This window comes from Equus quagga, chromosome 8 (assembly GCF_021613505.1).
Source record: "Equus quagga isolate Etosha38 chromosome 8, UCLA_HA_Equagga_1.0, whole genome shotgun sequence".
In the NCBI taxonomy this organism is placed as follows: domain Eukaryota; kingdom Metazoa; phylum Chordata; class Mammalia; order Perissodactyla; family Equidae; genus Equus; species Equus quagga.
The window spans coordinates 86,825,673-86,850,139 of NC_060274.1; the positions used below are offsets into that span (position 1 = coordinate 86,825,673).

A 24,467-nucleotide genomic window follows, 5' to 3' on the forward strand; every position below is an offset into this window, starting at 1 on the left:
AAAACGTTCATGGAGACATTTGGTCCGGGCCAAAAGGTCCTTGATATTTGGTCCTGTTGAAAACCATTTGGCATGGGCCAAATATGCTCATGGACATTTGAGACAAGACCAAATGTCAAGGACATTTTGGCATGGACCAAATGTCTAATGGACCAAATGTCTTCTGTACCAAATGTCTTTTGACCAAATGGCTTACAAATGTTTTGGATAGGAGAAAATATCAAGAACCTTTGGGCATAGACCAAATGTCTTATGGATGTTTTGGATAGGACCAAATGTCTGTTAATCATACTCATTGATCATATTTAATAATGATATTAATAGTGATGGAGTTCTAATAGGTAACAATATTAAGATGATGTTCTGCAACAAAAATTGTATAGATAATTGTATCATCTTTTACAAGTGTGTAAAGTCTTCATGTATATATTATTGGACATTATCTTCATTGCAACCCCACAAGTAGCATATAACCGTACTCATTCTTTTTCCCACGAGGAAACAGACTCAGAGAGGATAAGTCGCATGCCCAAGATCACCAACTAGTAAGTAGGAGAGTCAGAATCTGAACCCAGTAGATCTGGCTCCAGTTATCAAGAAGACTCAGTTATGAGGCCTAATTGGTTCTCAGTAACGTACGTTGTAGACCAGTTAGCCCCCTCTAGCTATAGGATTGACAGAGTAGGGAAACCAGCAGTCTAAAGGGGCACAACAGAGTCATGTAGGGATTGGTGGTGGTTTGGAAAAAGATCCACCATGTAGTGGAGAGTTTGCATGCTAAGATGTAGCTAAGGGAAAAGGATGGTAAGGGTAAGGTGGGAAGTCAAGGCCCCAATCCAGTGGAGTAAGGAAGAGATATGGCTCCTTGGGCGTATTAAGTGCCTAGGGAAAATCCCATTGGAGGTGATGAGGCTCTAAAGTTCCCTTAGTCTTGGCCTAGATAGTTTCAGGAACTGGGTTGACTTGGCCTGGCAGTGCCGGTACTACCTCCATTACTCTTTCCAGATGCTATCTTGTCTTCCTCTAGGTCAAGCTCTCCCTCATATCACATATTAGGTATGAGGGCATGGGAGTGACGATAAACAATGCACATTTGTACTTGTCTGTTTTTTAATCATCTATCATAGCTATGCTGGGCTAGGCAATTTCTGGTCCTCGTATCATTTAATTCCTACATCCCTAAGAGAATATTTAGAATTTGCAAACCCAATTTCAAGATGTTTATCATCTAGTTGCTGAAAAAGTGGTTTATAGGCAGGAGAGATTTTTAGCCTCCTGAAGAAAATAAAACCTCTGTAAATGGGCCCACATTTTGCTTGGTGACTCTCAAAGTGGTTCACTTGCAAGTGTTTGACTTCTGACACACAGGATAAATAAGCCTTTACTCCTGAGAGAATGCTGCCCAATTCCACCATCTGATCTCACCATCAGAGAGGCTCTCAAAATCCAGTTGTTTCACAAATTCTCTTAAATGAGTTTCAGAGGTTATTTTTCTTTGTTTTCATTTTTTTGTGTTTTACACAAGTGCAGGTAACTAAAAGTAACAACTCGAATACAAATAGACCCCTTTTAGATTAAGTTACTATTTATACCTTTAGGGACCTTTTATGTGTGTGGTGGTTTATTTTCATTTGGACCATATTGATATGGACCAACCAGCATATGGACGAATGGGCTCTGACATACAATTTGGTTCTAGTGCTCTAACATAGAATTTCATCTTAGAGTTGTAAGGAGAGGAATAGCAACCATTTTATAGACAGTTTATATTCCAGAATAGTAATTGCTTAGAGATTATCTGGAAAGTTTAAAGAACAATGATAGACCAGGAGTCCTTCACAGCTTGTGGTGCAAATCTTGCACTGAAACATATAGAAAGAGCAAAAGCTTCCAGAGTCTGTTTTGTCCATCCTTCAGCAAGGTTCAGGCCTCCTGTTGAGTATCTTTGGGTTCCCTAATGTTTATATGGTATTGGGATGGGGAGTGAGGGTGGAAGTTAGTCCTGTCTTGCTCTTTCCTATCCATGTGCTCTGTCTACTGCAGACGGCTCTGGGGGCTGAGTAGAAACAGGCTCTGGTGGGACCTGAAGCATGTAAAGGGAACTTGGAGCAGGAGGTTTGTGTGGAAAATTCTTGAGGATGGGCTGCCCACTGTATAGGGTTACCAGTGTTCTAGGGGCTTCAGCCAAAGGGGCTAAGCCCCTTTGCATAGTACTGAAAAAAATATTTGAAATTCTGCATTGTGCTTTTGAGAGGTTTCTGCCATAATTATCATTTATTTTGTACCCATAGTTGAGATACAGAGGAAAATAGGTGATTTTTTTTCTAACTCTAAAAGGATCTGAAGAGTTCTAATGTTGGCTGAGTTGATTATAACAAGAGCAACGAAGTTTTAAATGTTACACAATATTCTGTAAATATTACACAATTTAAATATTATACAACTAAATTTCCTATAATAAATATATGAGGAGTATACACTATTTCCTTTGACAACAAGTAAGCAAGCATTCTGTTACCCAGATTAAAGACTGTGTAAAAATTGTGCATCAGGAGCTGGCCCCAGGGCCAGGTGTTTAAAGTTCCACATGCTCCGCTTTGGCAGCCCAGGTTCTCGGGTTCGGATCCAGGGTGTGGACCTGCTCCACTCAACAACCTTGCTGTGGAGGCATCCCACATACAAAGTAGAGGAAGATTGGCACAGATGTTAGCTCAGGGCAAATCTTCCTCAAGCGAAAAAAAAAAAAAAAAAAAGGAAAATGGAAAAGGAATGTTACCCCTGGGTAAATCTTCCTCACAAAAAAAAAAAAAAAAAAAAAAAATTTGTATCCTAATTAAAGGAAAATCTCACAGGCAGTTCCTTCCATACAAACCATTCAATTTTATAATAGGTTCTTTTTGTTTTTGTTTTTTACTAAGTCTTTGTTAGAAATCCCACACTACATTGTTATTATTTTTGTTTAGTCAATTATCTTTTAGAAAGATTTAGATTATAAAATCTTTAAAACTTACCCATAGGTTTGTTTTTTCATTACTTTAAAGACGTTACTGCTTCTAAAGATGTCTTCTTGCTCAGAATATTTCTAATGGGAATTCTGCTGTCTTCCTTACCCTTATCATCTCTGTGGGTAATGTGTCTTTTTTCTCTGACTGATTTTAAGATTTTTCTCTGTATCATCGGTGTTGGGTAATTTCATTTTGATGTACCTTTGTATAGTTTTCTTCATATTTCTTGTGGTGGGGGTTTGTTGAGCTTCTTGAAGCAAACTTTTCTTTGAAATATTTTTTCCAATGCTCCCCTCTTCTTTGGAATATTCCAATTTCTTATATACGCAGCTATTTAGAGTTGCCCCACTGCTCAGTGATGCTCTTTTGATTTTTTTTTTTTTTGAGGAAGATTAGCCATGAGCTAACATCTGTGCCCATCTTCCTCTATTTTATATGTGGGACGCCTGCCACAGCATGGCTTGATGAGTGGTGCCTAGGTCCATGCCTGGGATCCAAACTGGTGATCCCCAGGCCGTTGAAGTGGAACATGCAAACTTAACTGCTGCTCCACTGGGTCAGCCCCTTAAATTCTTTTTTGTTCATCTCTATCTTTTATTTGAGATAGTTTCTATGGCTATGTCTTCAATTTCACTAATCTTTTCTTTTGCAATCTCTAAAATGCTATTAATCCCATCCGGTATAAATTTTACTTGAGGCATAGTTTTCATCTTTAGAATTTCAATATGGATATTTTTTAATATCTTGCAATCTCCCCTTAATCTATTTAAACTTTCTTCTAGCTTCTTGAACATATGGGCTGTAGTCATAATAAGTGTTTTAATGTCCTTGTTTGCTAATTCTAACATCTGTGTCAGTTTTAGATTGGTTCCAATTGATTGATTTTTCTCCTCACTGTGAGTCATATTTTCCTGCTTCTTTGCATGCTTGATATTTCTAATGCAGATATTGTGGATTTTACCTTGTGGGTGCTAGATATTACTGTATTCTTATAAATATTCTTGAGCTTACGTCTGGGACACGGTTGTGTTACTTGGAAACAGTTTGATCCTTTCACATCTTGCTTTTAATATTTGTTAGGCAGGAACAATGCTCATTCTAGGGCTAATTATCCCTCACTCCTGAGGCAAGACCCTTCTGAGTACTCTACCCTGCCAATGCTCTGTGAACTGGGAAGTTTTGGAATCTGGCTGGTGGCAACCTGCACTATTCCAGGCCTGAGTGAGTGTTGGCTACTGCGCCTTCTAGTCTTTTCCAGTGGTTCTTTCTCCAGTCTTTAGTGTTTTCTCACAGGCATAAGCTGATCAGTACTCAGCCGAATACTCAGAGGGACCCTCTAGAATTCTGTCTTTGTGCAACTCTCTTCTCTTTCTACTCTCCCCTGTGAACTCTAGCTGGCTCAGCATTTCCAGCTCTTAGTTCTGTCTCCTTGACTTAAGGAGTCAGCCTGGCTTCACCCTCCCTACACTAAGGCCTGTAAACTCTCTCAAGAAAGGAAGCTGGGTAATCAAAGGGCTCACATTATTTGTTCCTGCCTCTCAGGGACTGCTATCTTTAAACACCTGATGTCCACTTTCTTGAAATCAGTTTTTTACATACTTTGTTCAGTTTTTTAGTTTTTCAGGGGGGAGGAAAAATCTAGTTCCTACTACTACAGCTTGCCAGAAGCAGAAGTCTTATTCAGGTCTGTGACTAGTAAGTATTTTCCATACTTCACCCTTAAGTATGTGACAAGAAGTAACAGCTAGGTCAAAGATGTTATTTCCTCAAAACTTTCCTCCATCTGTCTAGGATTCAGCTATTAAAAACTTATATCCTCTGATTTTTAAGCTTTCATTTTATTTGAGGCTGACAATGAATATCAAGTTCATAAATTATAATTCTACAAAGCTAAACTTCATTTTCTTTACTTTGACCTCCGGGCGAGGTAGTTGGGATTTGAGCTGGGTGGACCACCTCTGGAACCATGTCTCTACTGGCTGTCTTTGCTCAGACACATGCACAGTTAAGGCTGGTGGAAGACAGTTCTACAAGGAGATGAGGTGCTGCTGCCCCTCTTGAGCTGTCCTTGAAGGTTGGATCTAAAACACCTAAGAAGAAGGTGGATTGTTTGTTTATTTTTTCCTTTGAACTCTTCTGCAGCAGCTAGTTCTTCAAGGAAAGACAGATTGCCTATTTTTCACATAGGTTCTAGATATCCAAGCGGTACGTCCACCAACAGTCAGCTTTCTCCTTTCAACCCACTCTTCAGACCCATATCCAGTCTTTTCTCTGAGGACAAATAAGGCTCTTCTCTCTGCTTCTTGTATTATAAGAAGGCTACACTCCAACCACACTCCTCCCAGAAGACTTCCTATCCTAGTCTATATTGTCGGGTAGCTGGGAGTGTTTCTCATTAAAGAAGAGAAAAATATACTACAATTTAATTTCTAGCAGGTTGACCCTCTAGTAGCCACCTATTTCCCCTACCCCCATTAACACAACATAATATTTATGTAAGTCACAGATAGATTAGGATTTCAAGATGCTCATGTTTACAGAGTTGTTACCTGCTCACACTCAACATTGTTCTTTCTCTGTCCCTTCCAGCCTCTCATTATGACAGGAGCAACCATCTAAATCATGAGCACGGACTTGTAGTCATATAAATAGAGCACAAATGAAGCTAGTAGAGGGCTCTTATCCAAAATTTAGTAAGAAGAAAAAGTCTTAGTCCATTCCTGCTGCCGTAACACAATAGCATAGACTGGATGGCTTATAAATAACAGAAATTTATTTCTCACAGTTCTGAAGGCTAGAAGTGCAAGCTCAACCCACTTCCTGGATCATAGATGGTCATCCTCTCTCTGTGTCCTCACACAGTGGAAGGGGCAAGGGAGCTCTCTGGGGTCTCTTTTATAAGGGCACTACTTCCATTTCTGAGGGCTCTGCTCTCATGACACAATCACCTCCCAAAGGCTCCATCACCTCCCAAAGGTATGATCCCGAAGGTACCATCATCACCTTGGGCACTAAGATTTCAACAAGGGAATTTAGCGAGGACATAACCTTCAGTCCATTTACACACACACACACACACATATATATATATACACACATATATCTTACACGTATATGTGTGTACATATGTATACACACACAGATATATAAATTTGGATTTTTATTGTTTTATTAGTATGGCATTTAAGGCATACGCATTTCCTTCTGGATTTTCTTCCCTTTACAAAGGTGCATCTCACAATCATATTGTTATTTAGTTCTAAGAGATGTTAGTTCCTCTTCCTTCATTCCACATTTTACTCCTGTATTAGTGATGCAATTTTTACACAGACCTTCTGACAATTAAGAAAACAAATCCTTGGAATTCCCTCTTTCATTTTTGTTTCCAAGCAGTGGGCGTTTATTCAGGAGCTACAATATGTCAGGCACATAGAGGGTTTGATCCCTGACCTGTTGGCAGCCTGTTTTCACTTTACTAACCTCAGGCCTCTTTCTTTCTTTCCGCAGGTGCCACTGTGAACAGAGTAAACAGCTGCCACTCTGACAGCAGCGGGTTCCTAGAGGAACCACTGGAACCCCCGCCCCTGCAGGTAAAGGGCCACTTCCGGGTTGAAATACGAACAGAAGGAAAGATAAGTTTAAAGTGTCCCACCACAATTAGAAAGGGCAACCGATGCTTAGAAGACACACTCCACAGGCACCCAAGGGATGCGGGATGATGGAGTCATGCTGGACAAAGTGCCAGGAAGCTCAGCCTTCCTTTCCTTTTTATTTTCTTTTGATTTTACTAAACAAGGAAGCTGAGCCCATAGAAAGAAGGTCCCAGATAAAGCAGTAAACTGAAGGAAACTCGAGTTTTAAACCTTGTCTCCTGCCTCCTAAGTCAATGGAAGGAAAACAACAGAACACTTCTTAAACCTAGTGCCTCCCCTCCCCTCCTGACTCATTTGCCTTTATCCCGGTTTCTCCCACAGATGCCTTCCTTGCCAGGCAGCCAGAGTCCTGCTGAGAATGAATGTAGAAAGCCAAGGGATCAGAGCCAGCACTTAGTGTCATACCTGGACTGCCAGCAAGAGTCAGATGAGTCTGATTCCAAGAGCATGTTGAGCACATCTTTTTCAAGTCAAGACTGGAGTGCCTTGGAAGAAAAGGCCTCAACATCTGTGGCAGAGAAAGAGTCTCAGTTTGAGGCCATGGAGGGGCCACCAGAGCTGTTGAAACAAGATATGGCCCTTGACAAGACCATCCCGGGGGGAGCATACCCAAGGAAAGACAGCCACCTGAGGCAGCAGCCACCCATACCCCAAACTGAACATGAGGCCGTTGGAGGCACAGTTACCTCCAAATGTGATTGCCCTGTGGGGTTTATGGTGACTCACATCATGGAAGCCAAGGATAGGTCTCTGAGGCCTGAGGGAGCTGGGGAAGTGTATGTGCAAAGCCACCACGGCGAGTCTCAAAGGTCACCTGGAATTGATCATGTTCAAGACAAGTTCCTTTGCGTTGACTCTGAGGCCCCGAGAGGAGTAGAGAGCAGTAAAGTCTGTCTTGATAGCAACAACACCTTACTGAGACAGGAAAGTCCACCACAGCGTGTCCCCAAGCCCAAGGAAGTCACACCCGATACAGTTGACCTTATCCAAACGTCTGAAAAGTCCATTCCCCACCTAGATAAACTGGCTAGAGACACCCCCCAGGCAAATCCAAAGTGTAGTGCTCTGGGTCAGATACCACTGAGGGCAGAACCTGAGACGGGAAACCTTCCTCCAAATGCTGACTCAAACACTGTTAGCTCCAAGTCCGTGACAATCCAGATGTCTTCCTGTCTGACATCGGCTATTCAGAATGCTGTGGCCTTGGGGACTGATTCTAGAGAAACAACTTTACAATGCACTATGTGTGACCCTGTTACCACAGGACTGGGGACAGAGGCAAAACAGTTCAATGATGTTTCCGTTCAGACTTGTATATGTGAGCCCAGGCCCTGGCATTGCTGCTCAGCTCCAAGCAACAAGGCCCAGCCCTTCACCAAATCTGTCTCTCTAGACACAGGCTACCCTGGTATCTACCCCGTGGGCATCTGCCACTCCGTACCTGCCCACTGCTGCCTCTGCCATCATCAACATCCCCACTGCCACCGAGAGAGGCAAAGCCCTAGGCCTGGCACCTCAGCCTGCAGGCATTGCCCGTGCTCTCGTGACCTGGAAGCCCAGTTCATGAAGACTTTGAAAGTCCTTCAGGACGCTACAGTGAGGGAGCTGTGTTCTGTAAGTATTTGCCTCTGCAAAGATGGGAAGGCACACTCAGCAACAGCAGACATCTCAGGGATAATGCTCAGCCTTCCTTTCCAGATGCAAGCTCTCTCGAGGCATGTCTTTCCATTTCAAGTCATGAGTCATAGAGTGCTTTATTCTTCCAGATATTCTTACAAATTCCTATTTGTTTGATGCTTCCAATCACCTTGTGAAGTAAGGAAGGTAAATTTTATTATTAATTCCCACTTTACAGAGGACTATAGAACAATAAATTCAGATGTAAGATTATAAATATTAACGCATCCGTACCTCATCTCCAGTTCAGCCTAACTGAGCAATTCTCTGTCTTTAGTTCACTCACCTGTATAATCTTGCACAAACTATTTAATCTCTCTGAACCTGGTTCCTATTTTGTAAAATAGGGAGATTATTCATGCCTCTGACACAGGATTGTGTTAGGATTAAATGAGAGAAAGCTTATAAGGCACTCAGCGCACTCAGATGCTCAGCACAGTGTCCAGCACATAGAATGCTCTAGACAGCTAACTCTATGGTTGTTACACTTATTATCAATTTTTGTCACTATTTTATTATTGTTCAGGTCTTGAACCTAGAGCTTCCCATGTCAAATAGAGGGACTTCTGGTCTACCTTTGCTAAGCTCATTTAAAAGCGGACATTGGGGTTACTGAGAACTGAATGACCCCCATCCCTGTTCAGCCCCTGATAAATCAACCAGCATTTAATGAGTCCTTCCAGTGCCCCCTCTTCAGCAATTCTCAAGGTGAGAAATGATCTAGGCTGTCAAGGTTAGCTGTTGATTAAAAACCTAAGAGTATCACACACGAAACTACATGTGTAGAGAGTGAAAAAAGAAAAAGAAAAAGGTGGCACAGACAAGGTAGGACTACAGCTGTTCAAAGGAGAGTGGAGGGCAGCTACAACATACTGAGTCCCTGCTGTTTAGTGCCTGCTGAGTTACCTTTTCATTCTTTTAATTCCACAAATATTTATTGGGTGTCTATGTTAACCACTTTATTTATGCAAGTTCCGGCAAGTAACTCTCATTTCCATCCATGCCGTAAATATTTATTGAGTCTCTAACACATGCAAAGTCCTCCCTCTTTTACAGATGAGGAAACTAGAATTGAGAGAGTTTAAGTAGTTTTTCTAACTTCCCCCCCTGCTGAGTGGTAAGTCTAGATTCAAATTCAAACTTAGCAGACACCAAATTCTTGGACAATACAGTCCAGGCAAAGACGTGTCCAGCTGTAAAATATCTAAATCTGTATAAGTGTGATACTAACATGAGAAAGTGATTGTTTGAAAGATAAGGCAAATTACTACATGGTCCTTCAACATATAGAAATCTACATAAATGTAACATAAACATAGAAAGTGATTATACGAAAGATAAAATAATTTACTACAATTTTTTCAAATTGCAAGACTCCCAGGCATTTGGACTATTTTAAAATCAGTCATTAGTGAGCATTGAACTAGTAAAAGGAGGCATTGAGATCAATTCTAGGTATAATATTATCCAAAATTTCAATGAGGGAAAAGAATAAAGGCGAGTGTATATACACCTCCCCCTGCCCTTACCCAGTGACATTTGGCAATGTTTGCAGACATTTTTGGTTGTCACAACAGCTGGGGTACATGCTACATGCTACTGTCTTTAGCAGGTAGAGGTCAAGGATGCTGCTAAACATCCTACAATACACAGGACAGTCCCCCACAACAAAGAATTATCTGGCCCAAAATATCAACAGTGTCAAGATTGAAAAACTCAGCTCTAAGGGAATAAACATTGACTTGACCATATAGTTCACGCAGATGCACTATGTTAGAGAGGAAACATAGCTGGAGAAGGTGACATTTCCAGAGGCTGTAGGGGAAAAACATTAAGTCCCACAACGAGGTACTCTAGTTTCCATGATGAAAACCAGGTTGTTGATCTAACGTATCTTGAAAAATAGATTATTTTTCTAATTTACATTTTTAAGATGTTTTATAGTGATATATAAATTAAACCATATTTAGTTTTATATTTTGTTAAAAAGAAAATATAAAAACATCAAAATTACATTAAAAACTCTGGAAGAAATGGTCCTTCTAGACACATGCAATGTCATTCTTTTAGGGTAAATGCTGCAGATATTTATTCCATAATAAGATACCATCTAGTTTCTGTTCACATCACCATTCTTAAAAACAATATAAGTCATTTATTGAATGTGGGAAGAAGAGAAATAACAAACATGTATCCACAGACTAAGAAGCCAGAAGACTATTACATCAAATTGTCTTTGGGAAGCGCTATCACTTAATTTATTAATATTATTCATTAATATTATGACCAAGTTTTACAATATTACAATCAATATTATAATAAATATAATTAATTAAATTATAATCAAGGATCTATGGCAACAGCTTTATATTGATACTGAGCCTATCGTTTATTCAGTTAGATGACCACAAATGAAAAAAGAGAAAAGGGTAATTCCATCTCCTATGACACAGACTGAAAACACAGCCTACCTAATGAAGTTATTTGCCATGTTTGAGGTGACTGTGACAAATCTATGCAGAGAAAGGAGACACCAGGGTCTAGAGTGGCTTAGTCATTTGAAGGGTGGGCCTGCCTCCAGGTTCCAGGAAGATGTCTAGTCCATCAGACAAACCATAACATCCAGAGAGGATGGCTGATCAATTAGTACCGCCCAATTAAACTATGAAGATGAAAGGTTTTATGTAAGGTAAAGAGGGTTTATAAGGTATTGGGGGATCCTATGAATTTGTAGGAGCGTGGTTCTCGGGACTGAAACAGTAAGTGGGTCTGCAGCACCAAGGACCCTAGTAACAGGCAGAAGGATTGCAGCTTCTGGGAGAAAGGCAGACTGGGAAGAGTAAGAGATGGCGTGGGAAAGCTCCAGCACAGGAACTCAGAGCCAGGTACAAGAGAAGGACTGGATCTGGGAGCTGGGTAGAAGGACAGTGTGTAGAAGGGGGACAGAAGATTAAACCTGGGCCAGCTCCAGGGGTGAGTGACCCTGTGTGTAGAGCAGAGCTCTCCCCATTCCTCCTACCTGGTATCAAGAGAATGCCTTAGGCCTGAATCGCCCCAGCTGTGTGGAGAGACATGGCAACTGGGAAAAGACATTCTTCCTGATTGGACCCTAGGACATACAGCAATTTTGCAGAAAATACAGGGGTTTTGTGGCCCATTATGCACAATGGCCATCTTCAGACTCATGTGTAAGTTCCAAATGAATAAGAGTATGGATGAGTGTGCACACCACCATCCCTTGTCTTCTAATACCTTGTCTCACATTGCCTTAGCCTTCTCTCCTCTTAGAATTTGCAATTATATTTAAAAAGCCCAACAACATGGTACTTTTATATCAAATTGCTTTGGCATCATACAGCTGCTGAAATACATGCTTTATAGGGTTTTACTAGAAAACAATGAATTCCTCTTTATTTAGATCCAAGGAGCCACAAACGTATACTCAAAGGAAACAATCAAAACACACAAACATACACGTGCACATTTATGAAAAGAAGGGGTTTCATTCATTCATGAGAGGAGGTTACTTAAATAAACTCGAGAACAAAAAGAAAAAGCATCTATGGTGAGTGAGCCTGGGTTTGTAAGGCCTGAAAATATCCTGGAGAAAAATGGCTCTGGGTCAGATGCTAGGTGCTAGCTAGTGTTAGAAAAATTATTTATGAAAAAATTATCTAGAAAATAGGTCTTGGACCAAGTGAAGATTACAGGCAGAGACAGATACCATCTCTTACATGACAATGGGAGTTCCGAGCAGGTGTTCAAACTAAGAACATTTTTAGGTTAAAGACTCAGAAAAACATCCCCACCTCACCCTCTTTACATGGCAGTATGTAACAGTGCAAACACTTGACTAATTGGTAAACACCATTTTTGTGGTCTTATGGGTTAAAAAGATAATGGTTTCCGGGCTGGCATGAAGGCACAGCCGCTAAGTTCACGTGCTCCACTTTGGCAGCCAGGGATTTTCCAGTTCAGATCCCGGGTGTGGACCTATGCACTGCTTATCAAGCCATGCTGTGGCAGGCGCCCCACCTATAAAATAGTGGAAGATGAGCACAGATGTTAGCTCGGGGCCAGTCTTCCTCAGCAAAAAGAGGAGGATTGGTGGCAGATGTTAGCTGAGGGATAACCTTCCTCAAAAACAAAAAAAAAAAGAAAAGAAAAAAAGATAATGGTTTGTTGATATGATTAAATTCTTATATATAGGTGAATTCTTCACAGTGATTTGTTAATTTTGAAAAAATATTTCCAAAAAAGACAATAAGATGTATCAGAAATAAGATTTTTGGATATTAGAAAATTCTTCTATAATGTTTATGATTTAGATTTAAAGAAAACAAAAAACATACAAAGTTTAAAAGGTAATAGGAGGAATTCAAAAGTTCATTGTCGCTCTTACTATTGAAGTTAGTTTGTTTTAATGGGTTTTGGTCAGCAGAGCAGATCTTGCGTTACATTGGGTTATAACCTGGCCTTTATGTTGGAAAAAAAAGAATTCAAAACAGTCTCCTTGTGTTTTTTTTTCCTTGCCCAACATTTCCTTTTTTCTGAAACTACTTCTATATCTGTCTAGAGGATTTCTAGTGTTTCCAAATGACCAGAAGATGGCAGCGTTTCAGAATCTTCTATATTACTCCCTTCACAGGGAGCCACACGCCATCAGTGATTCCTAAATCCAGGTCCCATACCTTCCAATCACAAAAGCTTACCCCACAATAAGTAGAGAAAGCCTGTAGTTCAATGTTTATGATGTTCAGCCTGCTTGAGCACCGTATTTCCATGTCCCTAGAACCTGGTCACCATGTAGGAATCCGCTAGGACCCCCCAATCAGCTCCCTCTTAAGGGACGAGTAACTTTTCCATGTGTCCAGCCACACTGTAGTCCCTGCTGTGACTCAGAAGAAAAGAAATTAACCAAGAGACTTCAGTTTGAAATCTGACTGCCGTTTTTTGACCTTGGACAAGTTAGTTAACCATTGTGAGTCAGAACACTAATGTATAAAAGAAGCCCTTCATGGTCTCTAAGATCTTTTCTGGGTTTAAGAGCCATAATTGTAGTCGCCTTTCAAGCAACCTTGCCAACATCAATAATGCTTCAAGCACTCCTCTAACTGGTTCATATGCACTCATACTGAAGCAAAAGTAATTGGATGGTTTTTCTATGCAGAATGTGTTATTCGGTATAAAAATTAGAGGACAGAATCAAAACCAAACTCTCCAAGCAGAAGGATAGAGAGTTTTCAATATAAAAATATCACTCTTGGGCAAGTGTGTCCATATGACAATTCTGGTAAAAATCGCCACTAGGCCTCCAGGATCTTGGCCATGTGGTTTTGATGAGAAGGGTAAGAAATCTGCGACTTCTTAGAAACAGGGCTTGGAGGAATTAACATAGCTGTAAGATTTGTCTCCATGGAAGGAGGAAGGAGGAAAGGTTAAAAGAGGCCTGCCTACAAAATCAGTTTCCTCTAAAGAGTTTCCCAGAAGCCCAACTCCATCTCTCCACTTTCACATCATTGCCATCCTATCTGCAAGGGATGCTGGGAAATGTAGTTTTTTAGTTAGACATCTTGCTGCCCTAAGATATTAGAACTCTGTTATTAGGAATAAAGAGGAGAAAGACATTGATTAGGCAACTAGCAGCCTCTGCCACATTAATCAGGGAGGGTGTCCAAACCCATGGGCCTGGTAGAGATAGCATTAGGGTCCAACTAGCACTAACATCACTGAGAGTCAGATGGGTAGAGATGCTGTGGTTCTGGATCATGATCTATTCAAAGCATGATCCGATCTGGGCTGGAAAACAAGGGGGATAGCTAGTAAGAGGTCAGCAAATAGCAGAGTGCCTGACAAATGGACTGGGCTTGGTGGTTACAAGAAGATATTGAAATAAGGAAACCAAGGCAAAAGCTATGTCATACAGAGAAAATAAGATTTAAAGAATGATTCACATCAGGAGCAATGGAAAGCAGGACTGAGAGGATAGACAGTTCAGTTCTAGATTCCAGTTCATGGAGGGATGGGATATCTAATCTGTGCCTGCCTTACTCTGGATGGGTTTGTTTGCTGGCTGCAGCTGATCTGCAGGTTTCAACCACCAGGGACTGTGGTTAAGCAGAGCTAAGACTAATAAAAAATATTCTAAGCAGACTTTCTTTAATCAAACACATACCATCCAAACAGATGTGTTCAATGCTATTGAGATTCAGCATGAGGCAGTACTCAGCACCAAAGTTAAATGAGATTAAATAAGAACCAACTTTTCTAAGCACAAGCCCATACTCTGGCCCTCCCCCCTCCTCTCCTCTGTTTATATCCTTGCACCCCTACATCACCTGGTCCTCCAGACTGCCTTCCTGTCCCCCAGGGCCATCCAACAACCGCTGCCCTCCTGTCCCAGCCTCTCGCTGGTTGGAGCAGCCAAAGTCTGGGCTTCCCCTCTTCTCTTCCCCAATTATTAGCAGCAGGGCTTCATTGCCAACTGCTGAGCCCAAGTGGGAAGGCAGGCTCCACCCTAGTAAGCCCTTGCAGTGAATCAGAAAGGACTTCCTTCTCAGCTCTTTCTAATTGTTCTCAGTGCACAGTCCACGAGATGGAAGCAATGAAGATGGTATGCCAGAGTTTCCGGCAGCATTTAGAGGAAATTGAACAGCACCTTACAGGACAGCAGGCACTCTTTTCCTGGGACATGTCAGAGGAGGACAGGTAATTATTGACTGGAGCCATAAAACTAAGTACCAGCCCACACACCTGGAGCAAGGAAAGGTAATCAGGGCAGGACAGATGAGCACCAGGGAGGAGGGCTAATGAGAAGTTGGCCAGCTTTTCCTTTGCTTTCCTGTTCTTGTTCTTGCTTTCTCAGTGGGCATCTGTGAGAGCCATTTGCTAGATAGCAACACTTACTCTTTAAGGCCAGGGCTATTAGAGTTCAGAAGATGGGCAGCCAGCTGTGAAGAGGAGGACAGCCAGCAGGATATCTTTAATCAACATGAATGGGGCTCCAGCAAATACAAATGTTGGAGGTTATAAGAGTTTTGAAAATCTGCATTATTTTCACGTAGATTAAAAGTCTTTGTCCCAAATGTAGATTGCCTGGGGTTGAGGTTGGGAATAGGGATTAAGTGTCAAGGGGCACTAGGGTTCTTACTGGGGAGATGGAAGTGTTCCAAAACCGGATGGTGGTGATAGTTACACAACTTAGCAAATTTACTAAAAATCATTGAATTGTACTCTTAAAATAGGTAAACTTTATGGTACGTAAATTATTTTGCTATAGAGTTGTCTAAAAGAAATCGGAAAAAAAGAAAAGCTGCCAAGTAACATATCTATGCCTGCAACTGATGCACATAAAAAAGGTGACAATCTCTTTTAAGAAATGTCAAAGGAGTGATCTACATTTGGGGAGGGCCCATAGAAGACTGCACCTGGAGGCGACTGTGAAACTTGGTTGTTTTCTATTATTTCCCTGCAGGGAGGAGGCCAAGGAACTGCAAAGTTTACGGGAGGCCCTGCGGCAGCAGCTGGAAGAGCTAGAGTTTCAACTAGGAGACCGGGCCCAGCAACTCAGAGAAGGGATTCTGTCGGTACGGGCGATGGGGTGCGGAGTTTGACTCGATCCTGTCCACGATAGGCGGGCTGCATTCAGTGAGAAACCTGATTGTGCAATCACTTCAGATTCTAGGATTCCATGCCAACATCTTCACTTTAGGTATAAAGAAACTCAAGCCCAGAGCAGTACATTGGTTTGCTCAAGGCCACATGGCTAGCTGATGGTGATTCAAGATTAGAACTCAGGTCAGCTAACTGTCATGCCAATCTTTCCCCCTGCCCTGTCTATAAGAGATAAGTATTACTAGCCCATCTTCCAAATGAGAACAAGAAACGCAGCTTTTGACCTAATCTGGGCTAAGTCACCGCCAGAATCAGCTTCCAGCTCACAGAGCCCACTCTGGAGAATTCACCGCCCGTAAATGCCTTTCCCACAATTCTGAGTTAGCTGTTGGGTGTAAATATGGTAAATTGTCCACTCTTCTTGTTCTTGTTTTCCTTTTAGCAACTTGAGCTTCTCACAGGGGAACCCCATGAACACTATACAGATCTGCATCAATATAACTGGACAGAAGAAAAGAATGGCCAGACTTCATGTGCTGACATCCACCAAAGCATGGCCCCTGGGGCTGCCTGTCCTCCTGATGATAGCCACCAGGCTTCCCGCCCAGGTGTGACCCATTTGGCTGCCTTTTCTCCACCCACCTTGGAGAGCAGCCCCAGGATGCCTCCTCCAGCTCTGGCAGAGTTAGGTCCGGTCCCTTTGTCAAATCGTCCTGTTGAAGAAAAACATACAAATGTCTTCCTCTAGATCAGAGTGGGTTTGATGATCTTCCTGCAAAATGTAAGAGCACATTCTAGCCAGAGCAAGGATATCTAAGTTTTCCCCAAGGAGAAGTATCTGTCAATCCTTCATCAGCTATTATTTTTAATATTCTCCTCTATGGTTAAACCCAGGAGGAACTCAGAATATTTTAATACTCATTCAATGTGGAATCAGTGAGTATCTGCTATGTTCCTGGCGTAGGGAATATGGGGTGGCTGAGAAATACATATCTCAAGGTATACGTGGTGTACAGTCTTTGCCCGGCTGAACCTTACAGCCTCCTGGGGGAGATAGAATGTAAACATGAATTTGAAAGCTATGAAAGTGCTTTGAAGGAAATAACAGAGTTTTATGAAAGAGAGCATAGCAGAGAGTCTGATTTACATCAGGGTATCAGGAGGGCCTGGTTGAGGGAGTGACAACAGAAGAGGGAAAGAAGATCCAGGTCTCAGAGGTAGCACACTGTCCAAAAGCCTGGAGTCAGTGGGCCAGCCAGCAGTATGGATGAAGCACCCGTCATGTGCCAGGAACTCTTCCTGTGCTGGAGACAGAGTTGTGAACAAGACAGACAAAATGTCTACTCACAAAGAAGTGGACCAAGGGTGAAAAACAACAACCACCGCCACAACAAATAAAATAATTTCAATACTGACAAGTGCGGTGGCAAAGACAGCATGATAATACTGTTATGGGTGATGTGGGATGAAAAGCACAGGGGGGTTGAGGAAAGCCTTGTGAAAGGACAGCTGTTTGGGTAAGACCTGAATGGAGGAAGAGGAAGCCGTGTGAAATTCTGGGGAAAGAACATTTAAAGAATAAGGTATGGAAAGTTTGAAGACCCTGAGACAGAAACAGCCAGAGTTGCTGAGTGTGTGAGTGATGGGGGAGTGGAGGGAGAGAAAGGCCTGGGAGGAGGGCTCAGGGCTGACTGCCGGCCGGAATCTGAGAGCCGGGATTATGTTTCCAAGTGTAATGGAAAGCCATGGCAGTTTGAAGCAGGGTTGTCATATGATGTGATTTACGTTTAAAAATCATGCTGATCCCTTGAGGAGAACACAGCACTGGGGACTTCCAGCTGGGCAGAGCTCCCAGTTAGGAGACTGTTGGTGTAATCCCTGAGGTGAGGAGCAAAGCTGTCAAGCTGCCTCCATCCAGCTGGGAGGCTTGCGAGGCGCCGCCTGCAGTGAAATGCAGGGACGTGTCCACAAAGGCTGAATATACTTGCAGTCTCTAAGTACCGCAGGAATTCTAAGGAATGGGGAATACGTGAAGGATGGAATAGTCAGAAAAACTCCACAGAAAAAGTAATGCCTCGAGGGAAGTTCATCATTTGCATAAGAAGATGGGCAAGTGGAGGTCACTTCCCAGCAAGGAAGCCAAGAAGCTATTTCTTTTGAAACTACCCATTCCCCGAACCAAGCTCATAGCCTATTTCCGTTCTTCGTCCTCCTTGTTTTCTGGAAGCTTTTGGCTTCAGTGGAGCCCTCCTTCCCTTCAGACCATCCCACAGTTTCCTTTGTTGACTGTCCTTCCTCAGAAGGTAGACATCCTTCCTCTGTCCTTAATTCTCTTTCTCTCTCCACACGGTCTTCCTAAATAGACACAGTCACTCGATAGGCGTGCATACCCCCAGCTCCCAGCTCTCTCCAGAATTTCTGTCCAGAATTTTCTCTTCTCTGCAAGATATTTCTCACCTTGAAGGCTCGCCTTTATGCCTCACTCAGTATCTAAAACTGATCCCATGATTTCCCTGAATCAGTTCATCTTGCTGGTACTTCTGTCAATACCATTGCCATTCTCCTTGCCATGCAGACTCAAAGCCACAAATTTGCATTGTCTCCTCATTCTCCTTCACCCTTTTCCCTCTGAATCAGTCAATTATCACATCATCACTGAGTCTACTGCCACAATTTAGTTCCCAGAAGTCCCTTTAGAAGCAGTTACCCGGTGAGGGCACAGCTAGGGGGCCTCCTCACTGCCCGGAGCTTCCTGCTCTCTGAACTACGCTGGCCTCTGCCAGATTGTCTCGCTCAGGCACCGCTGGGTCATATTTCCCTGGCCTAGGGTGAGTACCCAGGGAGTACTTTTTGGATACCCCAGAGAATTAGAGAGAAGTCACAAGATCACACTTCCCAGAGCAGTCTTGCCCCAAAACCTCTGTGCCCTGGAATTACTCTGCCCCCCTCCTTGTGTCTTGCTGCCTCATTTCCCTTTACCTCATCCCTATTTTGGCTCCTACCTCATGGCTCAGCTTCCAGCCCCAACTTGGCTCCTGCTGTACTGCATTTGTAGCCCCAAATTGCTTCACTTTCTAAACTCCTTAAGTTCTTCCCCTGGGTCAGACGGTTGACCTCCATTTCTTCAATGCAGACTTTGAAAAGCTTGCCTGTGGTTTCTGCCTTGCTCCTTCCTCACAACACCTCTTGAACGAAGAGGGACACCCAACTCTGAGCCCTCCCTAACCCAGCAGCCGTCTACGTTACAGGTCTCATATCTTGTTCAGCCCTAGTATGAATCTTAACTGCTACTCCCCTAAATCCCCTCATGCTTTCCTGCTCCCTTTCAATTGCTAAGACACATGAATTACCTCTCCAGAAGTCCGGGGTTAGACCCCCTGCAGAAGCTATTTTTTCTCTTTTTGGGTACTCCTATAGTACTTCGTGCTTTTATTAGGACACTTGTAACCCACTGCCTACTGCTTTGTGTTACCATCATCTGTGTAGGTCATATCTTCTCCACTAAACTTAAAGCTACTGGAGGGCTGTGTAGCACCCTCTACCTTTGTGTTTAAGAGAGACTATCAGGATGAAAGTTAGTGCTCCCACCTTTACCACATGTGCCCTGGACATTGCTCTCCTTGCCCCAGTTTCCTCCTCTGTAATATAGGAATAAGAAAAACAACATAGTGTCGTTGAGCAGAATAAATGCAGTAAATCACGTGCAGGGTTTAACCCAATGCCTATCACATTGTAAGTGTTCAATGTATGTTGGCTATTATTACAAGTGCACATACCAAGAACTCAATAAATGCAAGCTCGTATTATTATCTTCCTTCTGTTGAAAAGTATTCTATTAGCAAAGTACTTTATACATATAGAATATTAACACGTGCTTGATGACTGAATGAGAGGGAAATACACTCAATAGTCTTCGGAAACAGAGAAAAGAATGATCTGACTATGGTAGAAACACTCTTTTAGGTGGTAGTAGGAGCTAAGTTTAAATTCAAAAAGGGGGCTTGTTTATGGGTGGCTTTGAAAATCAGGCAGACAACTTCAGATATGGTGAAGGAGTAAAAGGAGATCCATTGCTTTCAGATGAAGGATAGTATGTGGAATCCCCAAGGATCACTAGGCATCACATGACATTGCCTGGTTTAGTCTTCTAACTCTCCAACAAAGAGCACAAAAGGGAAACAAGATGCAGAGAGGCTGCCCATCTCACCTTTGCTGTCTTCAGTCCATGATGAACTGATTGCCAGTGCTACTTCCAAACACCATCTTCTGTAGTTCACGCCCTTCCTCTCATAGGTGTGAGAGCTCTCCAGGCCCAGCCCACCTGGCGATCTGTGGATTAACTGCTAGTCTACCCAGCGGTTCTCAATCCTGAATACTTGTAGACTCAGGGGGTTTTAAAAAATACTGATACTGGAGCCCCACCCCAGACCAATTAAATAAGATGAGGTCCAAGTATCTAGAAATTTTAAAAGCTCCCCAAGTGATTCTGATGTGCCGTTAAAATTGAGAATTATTGTTCTGGATGAAGAGGCTACCTTACAGTTCAATTTTTTCTGTACTTCGTTCTAAAGACTCTCTTTTGTTTCCCCTTCTTCTCCCTATCCCTCCCCGACCCCCAGCTAAAGAAGTGTTTTAACAATTCACTTGGTAATGACAAGCACCAAATAACAAAATTGATAGACAGGAGAAAGAAAAAAATGACTTGTGGGCTTTACCTCAGTTTTTTACAGCATTGACTTCCTCCTTGCTCATCACTTCCTACATTTCATCTTTATTTAGAGAGAAGTAATGAAACAGATGACTTTGGTCTGTTTTCCTTTCTTTCCCAAAAGTCCTATTCCAAATTTGATAAACCAAATTAAATATACATATTTGATTAGGTAGGTCAGGGAAAGGATTATTTGTCTTCTCATTTTAACACCTTCCTTCCCTTGCAGACTAGGTATGTATAAAATAGCCGATTTCAAAAATTATGGAAATGCGAACAGTCTTTTAAATGTCTATAGATGTTCCACCACTGGGATAAGGCACAAGTGGTCTAGGAAGGTGAGAGATTAGACAATTTTCCTTTAGAAGGTAAACATTAAAAGGTCAGAAACTGGGTGTTTTGAGTATTATTTTTAGCCCACAAGAATGTGAAGCAAGTCTCTCAAAGATAGAATCTACAACGAGCCCTCAGGTAACTCTAACATTAATCTTATAATGCTCCCTACCTTTTGTTCATCCACCTTTTCCATAAATAAACTTCAAAAGATCATGCATATATCGTAGTATCAATAGCAGCCACAGTGTTTCACTCCAATATCAATTAACTCAACTTAAAACATCATAAAACATTATGGTTATGGACAGAAAGTCAAAGCATTCTCTGCAGTTACCCAGCCAAGTAAATGCCTCCCACCTCGGATCTTCAGGCATGCCTTGCTGGCCTATCTTTTTATTTCCGTGTGATACACAAACAACATCCCTTGCCAAGTGCTTGTATGACAACCTCTTGTTCTCTAAAACAGGCCCACAGCAAAACTGCTCATTAGGCTTGGGAAACTTTTTTTTGGTTTCTGAGAACCTAGCTTAAAACTAAATTAGATTCCATTTTGGAGTTCAGATGTGTTTTGACAAAGTTCAGACATGTTTTTGACCTGAGTTGCTTCCATACAAAATAGATTAAAATGAAGATTTGTTGGTGGTTAGTTCACATGATCAAACTTGATAAAATGGATTGACTATGTAAGTCACCATTTGCTTATACAAAAATGGGCGTCTTTTGCATATGACAAACTTTACCTCATTTGAGCCTCACAATGCTAATGGAAGTGCTCCGCATTTGAACAGTGAGGAAGCTAGGATACAGAGAGATTGACCTATGGTGGTGCACACTGAGTCCTGCACTTTATTATTAATGAGAAGCCACTGCGGGCTGGGGTTCAAGGCTCAAGCTCTGGAGTTAAATCCAGAGTTGGATGCTTAACTCCAACTCCACTCCTTACTATCTGTGTTGGATAAACTACTTAATGCCCCTAAGCCTCAGTGGCATCATCTGTAAATTAACAGTCAACGCATATGTAGGCCTTTAGAGCAAGCCTGCAACACGGTTCCAGGATGATTCCATACTGAGTATGCATCAGTATGACTAGGATGATGATGATGATAATAACAAGAGTAAAACCAATTTTTGCATATCTACTTACATGCAAGGTACTGGGCTAAACACTTTATGTGCATTATCACTTATCTCTACAACACTCCAGAGAGGCAAGAATTAATACACACACACACACACACACACACACACACAAGCAAAGACTGTAAATTGTCTAAGTTCTGGCAACTAGGAAGGGATTGAGTTGACTCTGATTCCATTTCACCAATGGTTCACCATTATGGCTCTGCCAAGCCTTGGAGCTTATGTGGAGCCCATTGATGAGTCCAAATCGACCAGAGTACCCCGCTTCTTTCTGCATTATGTATTGGGCTTTAGCAGAGATTTTCCTTTATTTAAAAAATAAAATCTCATTAACATAAAAAAGTTAGAAAAGCACTGTACTCCGCTAATGTCATGTGACTACTGCAGTCAGATACAGGTTCTGAGTTACTTTCATACAAGAAGATGACTTCCACTGCATAGGAATCCTCAAGAACCTACCATCCTAGCAACACTTGGCTTACTGCCACTTGTCCCCTGCCAAGAATAATGGCAAGAGTTCCTTTTCAGTCCCTGAATGATTTTCTGGGGAATCTTATTGTTCTATCATCAAATCCCCAAAGCCTGCATTCTCTTTCTTTAAAAGTTGACCAGGGGCCAGCCCCATAGCTGAGTCGTTAAGTTCTCACACTCTGCTTCCACAGCCTGGGGTTTGCTGGTTTGGTTCCTGGTCAGAGACCTACACACCGCTCATCAGGCCATGCTGTGGCAGCATCCCAAATAGAAGAACTAGAATGACCTACAACTAGGATATACAACTATGTGCTGGGGCTCTGGGGAGAAAATTAAAAAGGAAGATTGGCAACAGATGCTCAGGACCAATCTTCCTCACCACCACCCCCCCAAAAAAAGTTGACCATATTCAAGTTTGCTATATTCAGGAAAATCAGACTACGTATTTGAAAACAGAGGAGATCATTGCAATAAATATTTGTAGAAAGTTGATAACGGGTAGCAAACCCTTTAATTATGACCCCAAGTTTGGGTTGGAATCATTTCATTTCATTTCAATGAAAAAGAAGAAAAATGTAAAATCATACTCCCTGATAATTTTCAAATTTAGAAATCGGCAAGGGAACAATTTAACCTCTTCTGCATCAAAGGGCAGGGGTCCCTTCCCTGTATTAATTTCATTCCACCCAGATTCCATTTGAGTATTCAAAGCCAAAAGCTTTGAATAGACAACACTGACTTGAGAAACAATACTTGGAAACTCAAGTCACATATGTTCATTGGTTTTGTTATGCATGAATGAAGACCCAGGTTGCATGATGGAGACAAAAAGATAAAACCTTGAAGCCTGCTCTGAGCCACAGCACATGCATAGGCCGTGTAGATCTGTATAAGGAAATCTGTTTTTCAGCCCACAGAAAGACGTGCCCCAGAAAAGGGCCCCATTAGATTTTGTTTAACAAATATTCCCTTATGTGTGGATTTTTGTCTGCAGAGCAAGAGCTATTTTTTCTTCAAAAGGAAATAATTCTGAGGAAAAGGAAAAAATGAAATCAGAACACTTCCTAATGACATGAAAATCTGGTCTATTATAACTGTTTTTTCTTTGTTGAGAAAATAATCGGTTTCTGTGGTGTAACACAATCAAATAAAATAGGACATTTGTGCAGAGGTTAAAGGATAAAAGTACTTTCCTTTTGAGAAGAAAAATTTCTGAGAGTTTTATTATGGGATGGTGGGTTGCATATCTAATTTCAAATTGTAATTCGAACAACAAAAAGCAGCCACAGTTTTCAGGAATTGTAGGTTATTAAAAATGATGTCAAATTGCCTTTCTTGAAAATTGAGAGAGTGTTAACAGAAGCCAAAATATGGATGGCACCTTTCTCTAACGCAAACTCAGTCTTTAACAGTCTAATTTTAAAACATTAATAGATCAAGAACTTAGTATGGACTGCTCTCTCTCTCTGAATCTGTCCCCAGTTAGTAAAGAAAGAGCTCTCCATGTCAAAAAAGATTTCTTATCATTAGAATCAAATTGAAGACTTCCTTTTGGGTACTTGAAGAACTCAGCACTATCCAAGGCTGGTAATCCCCTCTAACACTCAGAGCCAATCCTTCCCTTATTCATCCACAAGGAAAACGGAAATGAAAGAAAACACTTCCCAAATGCACCTACGCTGCCTTCATTCCCATTATCATTCTGCAATTGTTTCTTTGCTCATGACAATGTACCAGAGTCACAGGACATCTATATTTTTCTTGTCTTTCAAATCTTGGTTTTTTTAAAAGATTTTATTTTTTCCTTTTTCTCCCCAAAGCCCCCCGGTACATAGTTGTATATTCTTCGTTGTGGGTCCTTCT

The 24,467-nt window shown here is 41.8% G+C and overlaps 1 protein-coding gene across 9 annotated transcripts in view; it reads left to right on the forward strand.

Annotated features, from left to right (window-relative positions):
- The window catches only part of ITPRID1 (ITPR interacting domain containing 1), a 114,929-nt gene extending 95,171 nt beyond the window's left edge, over positions 1-19,758 (forward strand). For all 9 annotated transcript variants that reach the window (XM_046670795.1, XM_046670798.1, XM_046670796.1 and 6 more), the window contains 5 exons: positions 6,513-6,595; positions 6,980-8,272; positions 14,916-15,043; positions 15,810-15,921; positions 16,392-19,758. In XM_046670795.1, the coding sequence (XP_046526751.1) occupies positions 6,513-6,595; positions 6,980-8,272; positions 14,916-15,043; positions 15,810-15,921; positions 16,392-16,697 (1,922 nt within the window). In that variant the 3' untranslated portion in view covers positions 16,698-19,758. The remainder of the gene's footprint in view (positions 1-6,512; positions 6,596-6,979; positions 8,273-14,915; positions 15,044-15,809; positions 15,922-16,391) is intronic.
- The last annotated feature ends 4,709 nt before the right edge of the window (positions 19,759-24,467 follow it).